Raw genomic sequence first — 16,724 nt, 5'->3', positions numbered from 1 at the left:
GGAACTGGCCTATGGGAGCTGTGATGATGGTGCTGGGGGTAGGGGCAGCATGCGGAGCTGCCCCCTCCCCCCCGCCAGGGGCACACAGAGACGTGCCCAGCAGCCAGCCGCTTCTGGGAGCAGCGTGGGGCCAGGGCAGGCAGGCAGCCTGCCTGAGCCCTGCTGCACCACCGGGCAGGAGCCACCTGTGGTAAGCGCCTCCCAGCCAGAGCCAGCACCTAGCACCCTCTCCTGCATCCCAGCCGCCTACCCCAGGTCAGAACCCCCTCCTGCACCCAAACTCCCTCCCAGACCCTGCACCCCCTCCTGCATCCCAATCCCGTGTCCCAGGCTGGAGTTCCCTCCTGTTTATATTCAAATGGCAAAAGTCACATTAAAAGTATTGGTGGGTAGTAATAACTTTAATATGTTCAATCATTATTATTTGATAAATTCTAACTCTACAAGTAGCTTTGCGTGTGATGTGGCTCTCGAAATATTTTGGTCAAAGACAAAAACAAAAAAAGGCTCTTCTTTGAAATCTTGCTGACCCTGACTTAGGGCTATGTTCAGGGGCACAGTCTGGTGATGATGTGCCGATTTCCCAATCTGCAGGGACATAGTATTTGGGGAGTTAAAATATGCATGAAAGCGTTGTTATTGTTGTTATCTTGCTGTATTTGCACACCTAAAAGATTGTGATGGATGAGGAGGAGTTTTGATGAGGAGTGAATAAGTGAAAGCAAAGGTGGGGAAAAATTAGAGCTTTTCACTAATAGCTCTGTATCTACATTTAGCTAAGATTTAAACCTAGTGTTGTGTGCAGAGGTTGTAGACATGGTGCTAAATCCTGCTGGCCTTTCTTATGTGAGTCTGATTCTGTGCTAACTGAAGCCCACACAGCCAAATTGAAAGCTGTAGGTTTGCATGAGGGTAGCTGAAGACAGCACTTGGCCTACTGGAGAAGGACTAGCTGTGTAAGGGTACGTCTACACTTACCTCCGGGTCCGGCGGCAGGCAATCAATGTTCTGGGATCGATTTATCGCATCTTGTCTAGACGCGATAAATCGATCCCGGAAGTGCTCGCCATCGACGCCGGTACTCCAGCTCGGCGAGAGGAGTATGCGGCATCGACGGGGGAGCCTCCGCGCCGCGTCTGGACCCGCGGTAAGTTCGGACTAAGGTACTTCGAATTCAGCTACGTTATTAATGTAGCTGAATTTGCGTACCTTAGTCCGAAGTGGGGGGTTAGTGTGGACCAGGCCTAAGTAAGGGAAGCTAAGTGAGCCAAATTCTGCCTTTACATAATTGCTATACGATCCCATTGAAGACAGTGGAGCAAATCCTACATACTTTACTCATGTGGATAGTCCCACTGACGTCAAGTACTCCTGTAAGTCAAGGATTTGGCCCACTGGGGTTGCACAAGGTCACTGCAGTATTTAGCTAAGCATAGCCAGATTTTCCAACTGCTCAGCACCCACAATTGAAGCCAAATATTCAGAAGAACTCAGCATCCACTTAGGCACCTTCATAATGCTTGGTACTCAGAAGTGTCCATTGTGATGCTTATTTTGTTGCCTAGATAGGAGCTTGAACTCTTTAGGAAAATCTGTCCCCCAGATGCAGTTGTTGAGCACGTTTGAAAAGCTGATCCCTAGTGATAATGTATATTGTACTCCTTTTCCTGTATGCTGCTCCATCAAGCACAAAATTCTGCTGCATGTCCACATGAGGAGATAAGATAAAGATTTCTTCGTTAATACAAATAGCTGTACCAGGCTTGACTGTAGGCTAGATATGTGAGCACTCTCCTATCTGGTTTTTTTTTCTTAATTGAGTGTTTGACAGTTTCAATGTTAGGACCTTCATGTTTCACAGCATGGGTTTTCTGAAAACTCTGAAAAGATTTTGCCTATTTCAGACCAAAGGTGTATTGGGCTGATTTATAGCAGGGACCAGGAGTTTTTGCTGGAAAATAAATTTAGTGTAGCATTGAATGAACAAACATAACTTTTATTTATTTCCTTTTGTGGTAGCCCTGGGTTCAGAAATGAATCCCAGCAGGTACAAAGATCATACACAGAGTTCCCAGGATATCAAAGATCCATGTGATAATACACTTTTAAAAGCCCTGTTTCAGAGTAAGTTTAAGAAATGTACATTCTGCTCAGTGCTGGCAGGTGGATGTAAGTATTGCCTTAAGAGTTTAAGATCATTACATCTGTCGTCTTATGAGCACTGCAGGAATGTATGTGATCTTCCAGGCCAACAAAAGGCAAGGTGCAAAAGCTAATTTCTTATTGCCCTGAGACTTCAACTCCTCTTGACTACCAGGAAAAAACTTCATAAGAGTTTCAGGCTTCACTTACTACTTTTGTCTCATAAGAACATAAGAGAGGCCGTACCGGGTCAGACCAAAGGTCCATCTAGCCCAGTATCCTGTCTACCGACAGTGGCCAATGCCAGGTGCCCCCGAGGGAGTGAACCTAACAGGCAATGATCAAGTGATCTCTCTCCTGCCATCCATCTCCACCCTCTGACAGACAGAGGCTAGGACACCATTCCTTACCCGTCCTGGCTAATAGCCATTAATGGACTTAACCACCATGAATTTATCCAGTTCTCTTTTAAACTCTGTTATAGTCCTAGCCTTCACAACATCCTCAGGTAATGAGTTCCACAAGTTGACTGTGCGCTGCGTGAAGAAGAACTTCCTTTTATTTGTTTTAAACCTGCTGCCTATTAATTTCATTTGATGACCCCTAGTTCTTGTATTATGGGAATAAGTAAATAACTTTTCCTTATCCACTTTCTCCACATCACTCATGATTTTATATACCTCTATCATATCCCCCCTTAGTCTCCTCTTTTCCAAGCTGAAGAGTCCTAGCCTCTTTAATCTCTCCTCATATGGGACCTCTTCCAAACCCTTAATCATTTTTGTTGCCCTTTTCTGAACTTTTTCTAGTGCCAGTATATCTTTTTTGAGATGAGACGACCACATCTGTACGCAGTATTCGAGATGAGGACATACTATCTATTTATATAAGGGCAAGAATATAGTCTCAGTCTTATTCTCTATCCCCTTTTTAATGATTCCTAACATCCTGTTTGCTTTTTGACCGCCTCTGCGTGGACATTTTCAGAGAACTGTCCACAATGACTCCAAGATCTTTTTCCTGACTTGCTGTAGCTAAATTAGCCCCCATCATATTGTATGTATAGTTGGGGCTATTTTTTCCAATGTGCATTACTTTACATTTATCCACATTAAATTTCATTTGCCATTTTGTTGCCCAATCGCTTAGTTTTGTGAGATCTTTTTGAAGTTCTTCACAGTCTGCTTTGGTCTTAACTATCTTTAGCAGTTTAGTATCATCTGCAAACTTTGCCACCTCACTGTTTATCCCTTTCTCCAGATCATTTATGAATAAGTTGAATAGGATTGGTCCGAGGACTGACCCTTGGGGAACACCACTAGTTACCCCTCTCCAGTCTGAGAATTTACCATTAATTCCTACCCTTTGTTCCCTGTCTTTTAACCAGTTCTCAATCCATGAAAGGACGTTCCCTTTTATCCCATGGCAGCTTAATTTACATAGGAGCCTTTGGCGAAGGACCTTGTCAAAGGCTTTCTAGAAATCTAAGTACACTATGTCTACTGGATCCCCCTTGTCCACATGTTTGTTGACCCTTCAAAGAATTCTAATAGATTAGTAAGACACGATTTCCCTTTACAGAAACCATGTTGACTATTGCTCAACAGTTTGTTTTTCTTTGTGTCGGACAATTGTATTCTTAACTATTGTTTCGACTAATTTGCCTTGTACAGATGTTAGACTTACCGATCTGTAATTGCCGGGATCATCTCTAGAGCCCTTTTTAAATATTGGCGTTACATTAGCTAACTTCCAGTCATTGGGTACAGAAGCTGATTTAAAGGACAGGTTACAAACCTTAGTTAACAGTTCCGCAACTTCACATTTGAGTTCTTTCAGAACTCTTGGGTGAATGCCATCTGGTCCCAGTGACTTGTTAATGTTAACTTTATCAATTAATTCCAAAACCTCCTCTCGTGACACTTCAGATTTACCTGCTTTCAGTTCAGAAAGAAGCTGTAGGGACTGGTCTCCTTTTGCAGACCTTTCTCAGGCTCTACCCTTCTCACCACTGATACTTTGTGTGCGCTTCTTAACGCCACCTGTATTTCACTGTCACATACAGTTATAGTGCACCATATACAACCGAAACCCCCCCCTACGTTTTGAGGTCAGTTAGACTGGACAGTTGCTGGGCAACTGAACCCGCTCTGCACAGTGATTGGAGGTGAGGGCTCTGTGTATCTGTGTTCTCATTGGCACATCTTGAAGTAAATTAACTACCGTATTTTATATAACAAATTCCCACACAGTTTTAAAGCTTCATCTGAGTAGACTATTATGGGTATGCATGCCACAGTTTGGGAACACCTGCCCTAAAAAATCTGGAGGGCTTGAGGCCGGTCCTGACTCTGTTTAAAATGTGCAAAAAACCCCAAACATCTTGTGAAATATCCGTTTTTCCACGTGGTAACGTTGCAAGATGTCACCCATCCTCACGCCAAAGGGACTGGGCAGTAGGCATCCACTCTGGTTACCGTTTTCTCATGTTCCACAACCCAGTCGTGTGCCGATTTACTCAGGTAAAGAAAAGCATGTCTGGGTAATAGAGCCCAATCCTGCTCCCATTGAACTTAGTGGCAAAGCCCACATTGATTTAATGGTGTGGGATCAGACTCTTAGTTTCCAAGCTAAACAATGTTCCAGGGTCCCTTTCAAATAGCCGGCATTGCTGCTTAGTTAAGCAATGACTGTTAGTGCATCATACTCCAACACATGTTTTTTCTGCTGCTACGAGATCAAAGAACTGCAATATATTGAATTACATGCTGGCTAAACCTGAATATATTATCCCCATTTTCTATAAAGTATCTATTAGCATTGTTCTGTATTTCTCCACCCGCAAGGAATCAAAGATATTCGCTCTAGAGGCTTTTTATACAGCAATTTTGCATTGCACACAGGATGTCTGCTAATCTATTTATAAAGGTCCTTGTTATAGCTTTTTATTGTAAAGGTTTCATGCCATATTCCTTGTATGCATTTTGTCTACATCTCAGATAGAGAACGCTGTGTAAAGGACCTTTCAGTAGCAGGAGCATGACTTTACCATTACCATCGTGACTGAAATAAATGGGATTACTCACACGAGCAAGCAGTGGCAGGATCAGTCCCTACATTTTATTACTTCACAATAGCGGAGGTCAAAAAAATCTTCTGGTCTATTTCTTTACCACTTCCAAGCCAAGTGATGCCAGTCATTACCAACTCACATTCTAGGAAAATAGGTGGTAAGATGCTGTATGAGAGAAACAAAGAGAATTCCAATTCCCATCCTATTGGAGCAGTGGATGCTAATTATAAGAATGCTATTTCAGCTCACTGCTATTCCACTATAATGGTATATAGCATCTGGGGAAAACCTGTAAGGTTTGCATACCTGTGCTGTAAGGTGTTTTCCTTCTACCATAAAAAGTTACAAATAGGAAACATTAAACTTGGAATCTAGGCTCAATATTATTGTCTCTTTTTGAAATGATTATTTGTGTGTTAATACCCATACAGATGGACTGTCCTAAAATAATTCCCTCACCTCAGCAGACTTCATTTTACTTCCCACTTGAGTTTTTCACAAAATGGAGAAGGAAGAAAACTCATCTTCCATTTTCAATTTTTTTTTAGTTCAAATCAAATGATTATAATATTGTTACATTTCTGACAGCAGGGAGAATACATTTCAGACAAAGCACATATTTTATTCTATTTTAACTGTTTGTGTTTCCCTAATTGCAAGAAAAATACAATGATGATCTTTTTGTGGAATGAGAAATATTTTAACTTAAGTTTTCAGCTGGAAGAAAAATATATGTGTTGCCAATGAAAGGTACCAGATTGGCAGCCTTGTGCATTGTCTACACAAAGCTTTTATTTCCTGTAAAAACTTCCTACTGTTGCTACCATCAACGTCTTTCCAACCAGATTTATTTATTAAGCAGTCAGTAAATGATTAAGGAGCTGGTGGGACTGATTTATGAAGCGAGATTAATTGAACTAAATATGTATTGCTCAGTTAAGTGGCAACAGGGCTGGGTGGGAGAACACAATAGCTGTCTGTTTACACCCGTAGGTACTGGTAATGAGGGAGCGGGAATGTTTAGGGTGGTACAAGGGGGTATAATTACTGTAAAAGATAATGAGATAAAAACCTCCTAACAGTGAGAGTTTTTAGTCTGAGGAATAATCTTCCTAGGGAAGTCAATGGTGAGAGCGCCGTCCATGAAAATTCTGAAAATTAAATTGGATGTAGACGTAAACAAGACGGTGTAGTGGAAGAACAGTCCTTCACCAGCAGGGGAATGGAATAGATGTCCTACTGTGATAGGCCTGGTCTAATTCCAATTTCTATGGTTCTGTGAAAGAACCTACATGTACATAATATTTTTCAAATATAGACACCCGGCTTCCAGGCCAGGTTTAGCCCTGTTGCTAGTGAGTACAGAGTGCTCTTTTGACTTCAAAAACAACAAGGAGTCCAGTAGCTTATATGAATGTAATGCTCACTCTTTATTTTGGGTCCCATTCTGCCTGTATACCCAAGCAGTTTGCACGTTGAAGGGAGCAGAGAAACTGGTGCATTGAGTTCACAAGAAACCATTCTAGAATTTTTACATGTTGGCCTAGCTAAATGCATTGTCAGCGTCACTTTTTTCAGCTGGCACCATTTATTCATTGGTCTTGGTGCTGGACTGTGTTTGTTGCTAGTGGGAATGTATTTGCACTGGTGCAGGGGTTCTCAACCTTTTTCTTTCTAAGCCCCTCCCGTTCCTGCTATAAAAACTCCACAGCCATCAGTGCCACAGTAATTGGTTTTCTGCATATAAAAGCCAGGCTGGAGTTAGGGCAGGACAATTGCCTGGGGCCTCATGCCACAGGGGCTCCCATGAAGCTACATTGGTCAGGCTTTGGCTTCAGCCCTGGTTGGCAGGACTCAGGGCTCTGGACTTCAGCCCCATGCGGTGGGGCTTTGGCTTTCTGCCCTGGGCCCCAGCTAGTCTAACACTGGCCATGTTTGGAGGCCCCCCGGATACCTGCTTGCAGCTCCGCAGCGGGCCCCAAGATCCTGGTAGAGAACCACGGTGCTAGTGGGAGTATATGTGTGCGCACCAGCCTGGGAGCTAGTCACATCTTTTTCCCAGCAAACCATGCTTCCTCAGACAGTGAAGCACCCCCTGAGTTATTAGAGGTGAAATTCAGCCTGGTGCAGAAGTGGGACTGAGGTGGTATCTAGGCCTATGCTGACCCTCTGCATAAGAGTGAATTACACTCTAGATGAGCATATGTTCTACTCCACTGTGATGGGATTGTGGCTGGGTACACAAGTGACATACCAAGCTGCTTTTGTGCAATCACACAATCGATTGCATCCTTTCCCCACACTGCACATCAGTCACCCCAAGGGCAGGATTTAATCAGTTTCTGGCCTCATCTTCTTTTGATTCTGACACTGGTTTGCAAGTTGTTTGTCTGTTTTCCAAAAGTATTCCAAAGTGGAGCAAAAACAAACATGCTTTTAAATATTTCATTTTCATACTTTAAGGGAGATTGACACATTTTGAAGAGGAAAGCAGCCTACAACACCTAAATTAAAAATAAATATTTATGTTCACATTTGTTCGTCAGCTTTCCAAAATGTAAAAATATGTTTCATGTTGTTTTAAATAATGAAAGGTGAAACAAATGAAAGATAAACTTTCTACAAGCTGCAAGGAAATAAGAAGACAAAGCCTTTGTTTATAGCTTAGATTTCAACAATGCCCTTTGACAATCAATGCAACTCTTAATTACAAATGGAATTATACATATAAGAACTGTTCAAAACAAAGGAGCATTTTTTTTCTGGTTTTCTTTGTGATAGTTTTAATTAGCTGTGACTCTTTGAACAATCATAGCCCTTGACTGCTATTCAGACACTGATGGAAGTTGTTAACTTCAAATAATATCTGTGGGGATGTAGAAGTACAGGGGTTCCCGCACCACATGCTCCGCTGTTAATATATTCTCAGATATATTGGAATTCTGCATACCTAATATTTAAGTGCAAATTAGCATTATCCCATAACTTTCCAATGATTGACATGAGAGGGAAAAATAATCCAGGTAGAACAACATGCAGAAACAATAACTACAAATAATGGCCAGTCATACATTGAGCTTTTCTCTTAATAACCACGTACCCCTTCTCCAAACAAATAGAAGTTGGCGGGGGGGGGGGGGCAAACTGGGCTGCCATGTGAAAGCAGCTTCTCTTGACACTGGCGATGAGTGGGTTGTGCAACTGCTGGGAAATGCATCTTCCCATATTTGGCACAACACCACTTCTTAATTCCCCAAGGCAAACTCTCTTTTAAGGAAAGTGTCTACCAGAGATGCAAGTCTATTCAAGGGGAGCTGCACCTCCTGCACCAGTTTGGCTCAGCTGCCTGTGCTCCAGACGCAAGCACGGGTTAGGCATTGGGATATGCTAGTGTGGAGCCTTGCAGAGTCCTATTGAAATCAATGGGTCTCCGCACTAATAAGTTCCACTGCAGCATTGGGGATGTGGAAGGTAGAGCAATCTTGCTCTAGTCCAGAATATCATTAGTTCAGTTCCATACCAGGATTTGGGTTTATTCCAAGTGCTGGCATTGCAGTACAGTACTTGGGGAGAGGGGGAGGTCCCTGTTGGTCTTCAGAGATGCATTGTCCTTGCCAACGGTAACGGGGCGATGACTCACCAGTGCGGCGCCTCCTGCTGGTCGTCCTGGGAATGAGCTCTTGTCCAGGTCCAGAGCGCCCTCTGCTGGGCGATGTCTTGCTTGCCGCTGGCCCTGGTGTCCCTCCTGGACCCTGGTGCCCCTTCTCTCAGTACACCACAGTCTCTCTGGGTCTCCCCTCCCCAGGGAACCCCCAACCCATTATCCCCACCTTGCCTCAGTCTTGGGCTACTGGCAGTCACCATCTAGCCCCCGCTCATTGGGGCGGACTGCAGTATAATTGGCAAGGAGGGTTTGGACCTGCTGCCTCTGCCTACCCTTGGGCTGCCCTCTGCAACCCCAGTACCTTTTCTGGCCTTTAGCAAGGCCTGCAGCCTGGGGGTTTTCCAGGCTGGAGCTCCCCAGCCCCTCTGGCCTTCCCCCAGTCCTGCTCCACTCTGGGTACCTTGCTCAGCAGCCAGTCCCCTCCCTCTCAACAGCTAGAGAGAGACTGATTTAGCTCCAGCCTAGCAGCCCCTTTATTAGGCCAGCTGTGACCTGATTGGGGCGTGGCCCCATCTTAGGCTACTTTCCCAATCAGCCTAGGTTTTTCTCTCAGCCCCGGCCCTCTCCAAGGCTGCTTTTACCCCTCCGGGCAGGAGCGAGGTGACCACCCCGCTACAACAACATATACCCTGATACAATAAAGCATTTAAATGCCTGCATAACTTTAAGCATGTATGTAGTACTTTTGAGGCTGATGTATACGCACTGAAGTCAACAGAAACACTCCCACTGACTTCAGTGGGGTTTGGATCAGGCCCAGTGGTACTTCTCGCATGATCAAAGCTGTACATGTGTTTAAATGCTTTGCTGGATCAGGACCACGTTCTATCTCTCAGTAATGTGTGCTAACTATGCTAGAAAACATTAATCTTATTACAAAATGCTTTGGGAATACCTTGAGTATCAAAGGAATCAAACACTTCAGAATTGCTCACTCAGGTTTTAAGTACCAAAGGCAATGTTGGTGTAATAAGAAAAACAGGCAGCTTTTAGTTACTGGTTTATTTACCTGAAGAACACTAGCAATCTAGAATATTTTTTCTGTTGCTCAGACATTTATTAAGGATAACACTGTGCTATGGAAATTAAGTAAAGTCATAAATAAAACTAATAGGCAGCAAGGAGTGATTCCTAACTTTTCAAGCACATGTCAGCAAATCTGCCTCCTATTGTCGCTGTGTCTACCTGACATTACTTGTAGAACCTCAAACATTCCACACAGACACTTAAAAGAATGCCACTCTAGTCCATTGCAGCATGGAGGGATCTGTGTAACCCAGATTTCCTGCGTAGAAGATAGTACATCAGAATTATTTATGGCATTCCCCTTTTTTTTGAAAAGGCCATCACAATAAACATGGCATTAGCTGAACTATCGGTGCCTTGTAGGGACTGGTGCAAGATTTCTCTACCTCTTACCTTCAAGCCTAAAAATCAACTTGTACAGTTCTTCGGTTATTTATTAATTATTACTCTTTTGCATCGTGGTAGAACCCAGGAGCCTCAGTCATTGATCAGGACTGCATTGTGCCAGGCATTGTACACATAAAGGGTAGAAGTGTGGGGGGAGAGAACAAACCAAGCTGGAGTCCTTTTATATGTCTAAGTAGTTTAAGTGCATAAAACATGCAGGCAACACTGGGATATATGGGGTACATGCATATCTATATCTAAGAAGACTAAAAAGAATTTTCAAATGTACTCTTAAATGGATAAGTAGCTACTGAAATAATAATTGCTAATTTTGCTGCTGTTGCTAATGTCTTTGTAATTGATTTCATCTGAATCATTTCAATTGATTCATTCTTTAAAGCAGAGGTGTACTTTTACCTATGAGAAATAAGAAATCATGGACCAGATCCTCTGCTAATATAAATCGGTGTAGCTTTATTAACTTAAATAGTGCTACACTGATTAACACCAGGTGAGGATCTGGCCCTTATTTTTAAAGGGTGAAATCCTGGCCCCACTGAAGTCAAGGGCAAAAGGCTCCTTGTATGGGATCTGGATTTCACCCAAAATGATTTACAAAGGACCCGAAAGCATTCTTCATTGTAAATGTTGTCTTCTGCTTAAAGCAAAGAACCGTGGGATTGCAATTCCGGTGGATTTAGACAGCCAGGTAAATACCCTGTTCATGAAGAGTCATTCCAATATGGTGCAGAGAGCGGCCATGGGATGGAGAATGTCTGCCCGCAGTGGACCTCGTTTTAAAGAAGCTCTTGGAGGGCCTGCCTGGGATTACAGGAATATAATTGAAAAACTGCAGGTATGGTAGCAAATGCCTGATGCTGTGTGTGTGACATTGCGTTTTGTCTAGATATGTTCGTGACAGTAAGAACAACCCAAGGACGGAGGGCAAGGGGCACTCTGATATCTAGCAGTGAGAGTCAGCTGGCCTGAGCAGCTCAGTATATCCCAACTCGCTATTGTTATAATCTCTGTCTAAAAGGTGTCATGTAATATGCACACTGTTTTGGTGAAATTTGGGGCTGTGGGAGTGTGTTGGGGTCATCTTGCTGTTGTAACCAAGCTGGTGGAAGCCCGAGTGGGGTTGGAGGGTGTAGACAAGCTGCTGGGGTCAGAGCTGCTGAGCCAGGCCTGTCTAAGCACCCAGATATGCAGGGTGTGACCTGCATCCCTCTTCCTGATGTGAGCATCCCAGGTTGGGAGCTACAGCAGCAAAACATTGCGAGACACCCAGGATTGCTGGGCTAGTGGTGACACAGCCCCTCCCTGGTCTGGACTGCTCCCCTGAACCCTGATTGGACCATCACAATGTTGTATACACCTATTCAAAGGGAAGCCAACACCTTGGGCCTTGCACTCCTATGACCTAATTCGGCCCCCACAGGAGTCAATGGGAATCTTTTGCCCCTGGGCCATTATGATTGCCAGAGCATAGCAAGACCAGCCAGGTCTTATTTCTGATGACCATGCCCCTACTGTAGGTGCAAAAAGGTAAGAGTGGTGTAGGAGTCGCTACAGTGCTTCTGTATCACTGGAGGATCCCCCTGTGCTAGGAGATCATCCCGTGGTGTGAGATGTACTGGCTTTAGAGACACTGTATACTCCAAAGAGCTTAGAAGCTTGTCGGCGTGGTATAGTAACGCACACTAGAGGGTTGTGGTTTCTAAAGCGCGGCAGCCTGTTGTGCACTAACTGGCCCGGCAGTCCTGCTGGCACAGACTAAAAGTTCCCTGGTGCACGTCAACATGATGCTCTTTGGAAAGGGATTATGTTAATTTGCACTAGGGAACCTTTAATGCACCCCAGCAGGATCTACATGTGCCAGTTAGCATGAAACGCATTGTCACCCTTTTAGAAGTCACACCTTTCCAGTGCACATTGCTGTGCCTTGTAGACAAGAGGTAAGTATAAAACTAAGAGACAACAGGTGGATACAGACAGACAGATAGGGGCGTATAAGGGAAATGAAAGATGCAAGGCAGGGGCTTTAGCACACTGGTTTCCTAACCATTGTCAAGTTTTTTGTAGGCACCATTGTAAGGAGAGTTTTGAAGGAGGGCAGTTAGGTAGTTCTGTGGAAGTTTGTGGGAAGCTGCTGGCAAGTGTGATGGGCAGCAAAGGAGAATGCCAAACAAGCACCTCCAGGCTATGTAACAAGTGGGTGGTAAGACTGGCACCATGGGTTGATGGGAGGCGGGATGACAAATGACGACAAATATTTGTCCGATATTTCGTTCACATAATATGAAATTCATCAACTAAGTCATTCAAGTGTGATTGGACCAGCTTTTGCCATAATTGACCTTCTTCTTCTGCTTCTTTATTTAGGATGTAGTCTCCTCCTTGGAACAGCAGTTCACCCCCATGATGCAGGCTGAATTCTCAGTGTTGGTTGATGTATTGCATAGCCCTGAACTTCTCTTTCCTGAGGGGAGTGATGCAAGAATAAGATGTGGTGCTTTCTTGTCCAAGTAAGTGGCACAGAAAGCGTCCTGTTTATTTTTTTTTTCTGAAAAGACGACAGATAACATTTTCAGAAGCGCCTAAGTCCCACTTACAAAAGGCACTTAGGAGTCCAAGTCTCACTGATACCCTTTATTTATATATATTTTTGTTACATAGTTTGTGTCCCATTAGTAAAGGAGTTGTATGTGTGACATGATTAAAACGAAAACCCTTGCGGCTTGCTGAAATTAAGACAGTCTCAACAAATTTCTGTTTTCCTAATCGCCATTTATGTTAAATTGCCCCCAAATACATTGCAAGGTCTCAGACATTCCATGTTAGAAGGGTGTGTTTTTAATTCATATTCTTTGGGGGCATGCTGAGCTACCTTTTGAGACAAAGTAAATAAATCCTTTGGTTTTACTTTAAATTGCAAACTCTGAAATAGCTCTTCTAAATGTACATTTCACTGGTGCCTTTGCATGGTTTTGAATTACAGGTGGTTTTATTTGCAGTTTGGGCACTGGAAGAGAGCCGTTCAGTTTTGCTTTATTAGTCCTTTAGTGAGATGCCCTATTTGCCCTTGAGGAACTGTGTAATTTAGAGGTAACTTGAGGGCACTGAAAATTTGGCAGGTTTCCTGATTCCTCAGCTTTCTGCACATTCTGCACAGGTAGCATTATATACTTCATATGTGTGTGTGTCCCCCCCCCCCCCCCCCCCAGACTAAATGTTGCATTTTTTGCCCCCTGTGTCAAAGTTTCACTGGAAGTTAATGGGAATTTTGAATGAGAATACAGGATTTGGCCTATGGTGTACAAGGAATACATTTTTTTAAAAATGATCTACTGTTGCCCAGTGATACTTTGCAATACTATGTAAATGGCACTATTAATATGCAGTCATTTTAAAATTATGGTTAATAATAATATGACTTACATTTAGACCATGGTGAGCTCATCTCACGAGCTTGGTCATCACTTGAATGGGAGACTTCCAAAGAGATCCTGGCGTGCTGCAGGAAGTGATATTAGTACTGAACCCAGCATGATGATGGGGGGCATGGTGCTGTGGCTGATGCTCTCTTTTGGATTAGATGTAAATGATGCCTTATGCAAGAATATGTATATTCGCTCTGGTGTTTTTGCTTAATTCTGATTTGAGCAATCTTGTTTTGCCTTCCTAAACTCCTATTGCAGTTTTATTTGGATGCAGAATTCTATTTTACTTTCGGCCCTAAACTGCCCTGCAGAGTTCCTGTGTGCACTTAAACAGCTGCTGCATTCCATCCAGAGGTGACTGCATTTCTGTGCTGAGCAAAGTGATTCTATTACAAATTTTTTTGTAAATTACTTTGGATCATTTTGGGTGGAAACCACTCGATAATTGTAGAATAAGTATTATTACTACCATAAAACTTAAAGTTCCTTTTGAAGTTTGTAGGATAAATGATGGGCACTGCAGGTAAAATAATAATTTTTAGAAAAACATAGGCCTAAATGGCAGAATTTGGATCCTGGTCTGGGTTTCAAACCCTCTAAAATGTAGGTGTTTTTGGATCTGGGATTCTCTTTCTGCTCGTTACTTAGGCACCTGCAGCAAAATTCGGTGCAGACTCCAAACACCCTCAAAGGCCGAGAGAGATTGGGCTGGGGCCCATTTCTTTTTCATGGTACCTACCTGGTCTACTTGTATTTCCTTCAGGGAAAAATATGGTAACATACAAACAAACAATTTCTGTATAACGTGCATGTTGTCTGGCTTGGAGATAAGGTGCAATACTCTATATAAGGTCTAATGTTTTACTTTAAGGTTGATTAATCACACAAAGAAGCTAATGGAGAAAGAAGAAAAACTTTGCATTAAAATTCTTCAGACATTACGGGAAATGCTCGACAAGAAAGACAGCTTTGCGGAAGAGGTACTGCTGCCCTTTTACTATTAAAAATAAAACTTTCATTATGGCATTTTCAGCAGAATGTTATAACTCTTAACTCCTCACATGTTACAGGTAATACATTGTCTCTGAAACAGAAGTTACATCATAGAAATTTAGTCCCCTTTTCCTGACACTTCTCCTGGCCCGTTGCAGTCCACGTGTTGACTAGAGTCCGTTTCAAGTGTCCAATTCATCCTTTCTCCCTCCCGCCTGAGATCCCAGCCCTTTATAGTCAGTAAGCATTTTTGCAGTTGAAGGTGCAGTAGGAAGTAGGTAATGTTTAATGAGACGTACCACCTGGGGAGAGTGGAATTGACTCTATGTTCTCTACAATGCCTACTGTTTTCTGTATCTGGTAACATCCCCCTTGTTTAGCTCCAGAACTGTTTCTTCTCTCAACATCTAGGTTTCCAAATGCCCCTTTGATCTTACATGCACCTTAGGGTCATGGTGACTGGACCCTGGTTTTCACATCAATTGGTCCATGGCTAGAGGTTTTAAACTCATTCAAAATCCATCTGTCTTGACAAATTTTTCATGTATAGTTGTATAGTTTCCTCTCACTGGTATTTCTTATCATTCATTCTGGATATTAATGCTACTTTATATTAAAATGAATCATAGTGATTAATTCATCTGTCACAGAAATCATTTGTTTGTCAGAATCAGCACCTATAGTCAAATATATACACTGGAATCACTTTGAGAAAAATTGTTGACCTCCTTTCTCCTCTCCTTGTCCCCATGCACCGGTATTTTCAGAGTTTGATATTATGCTGGTCATCCATTTTACGGTACCTAGCAGAATTATCAATCAGGATATACCAGGTAGTTTAATTTTGAATATAACGTTCCTAATGATGAAGGGAAGATTTTGTGTGTAGCGAGATGGGTACATATTTCTGGGTCACTTGGATGTTACACCTTAAGTTCCATGTCTCAGTACTGTCATAAGACAATACTACTTCAATTTCTTCTCTTATGGTAGATAAGTCACATATGAGAAATATGGTGTATTCACAGTGTATATGTTTTGATTATACACTGTTTTGATTTCAACGTATGTCACACAAAAAGAACATTTTGCCCAGGCTCTAGGTAGCCTAGTAGATAGTTTAAAAAACAACAACAACCCAGTCAAACCAAGACCTTTCTCTTCACAAGAATAACCCACCCACAAAGAGTGAATTTACCTCCTCCTCACCTCCCGCAAAGAATTTTGCTCTAAGAGCAATGCACTCAGTCCATGGCAGATAGTGATTTGTCTTGGTGTCGTAGCAAAATTTTCATGGCTGAATCAGATATTATTATTCATTTGTATTCAAACAGCCTTAATGCTTACATCCCCATGAGTAATATGTAAAAACAAACTTTCCTTTTGAAACTGTTCACATTGGGGAACTACGCTAAGCCTTTCCAAAATAGCCACATACGCACCAGAAAATAAGACTTCAGAAAAAGAAGAAAAGAGAAGACAATACCTTCCTTTATAGATATTCAGCAAAGGCTTGTCTGATCAGATACATCTTTTACCCTGCCCTGGAGGCTGATCCACTGAGATTAAGGCAAGCCACCAGAGGGAGTAAGTTCCACAGTTAGGGATCCTTTAACAAGATAGCCTGGCTTCCAGTCCTCAAGAGTGCACATCTGGGACTTCAGCAAATGCAGCTCAGTGGTGCATTGTTATCTTGATAGTGCATAGGGAGATGGTACATGTTAATGGTTTTAGGGAAAAAATAAGACTGATATCTGCCCCATCCCCTAAATGCTGTTCTTTCTGAGATCCATGAATTTTATAGTGGAGAAGGATAATAAACCAAAACATGTGACTTACTGTATGGTTTTGCAAGTCCTTTCCTCACTTACCACTCTTGGGAGTCATAGCTTACGTTATGGACTTCAGAAAGGCTAAAAATAGCACAATGAGCTGCCTTTTGTGTACTTTTCCAGCTTTCCATGAAACAGTACATTACTGCATGCAATTGTACTTT

The 16,724-nt window shown here is 42.7% G+C and overlaps 1 protein-coding gene across 16 annotated transcripts in view; it reads left to right on the top strand.

Annotated features, from left to right (window-relative positions):
- Positions 1–16,724, top strand: part of ITPR2 (inositol 1,4,5-trisphosphate receptor type 2) — a 337,706-nt gene that overhangs the window by 175,096 nt on the left and 145,886 nt on the right. For all 16 annotated transcript variants that reach the window (XM_065569077.1, XM_065569053.1, XM_065569071.1 and 13 more), the window contains 3 exons: positions 10,958–11,148; positions 12,678–12,820; positions 14,607–14,715. In XM_065569077.1, the coding sequence (XP_065425149.1) occupies positions 10,958–11,148; positions 12,678–12,820; positions 14,607–14,715 (443 nt within the window). The remainder of the gene's footprint in view (positions 1–10,957; positions 11,149–12,677; positions 12,821–14,606; positions 14,716–16,724) is intronic.

The sequence above is a fragment of the Chrysemys picta genome, chromosome 1, assembly GCF_011386835.1.
Source record: "Chrysemys picta bellii isolate R12L10 chromosome 1, ASM1138683v2, whole genome shotgun sequence".
In the NCBI taxonomy this organism is placed as follows: Eukaryota; Metazoa; Chordata; order Testudines; family Emydidae; genus Chrysemys; species Chrysemys picta.
Note: the sequence above shows the minus strand (reverse complement) of the source record. Positions and strands in the feature narration are given on the sequence as shown.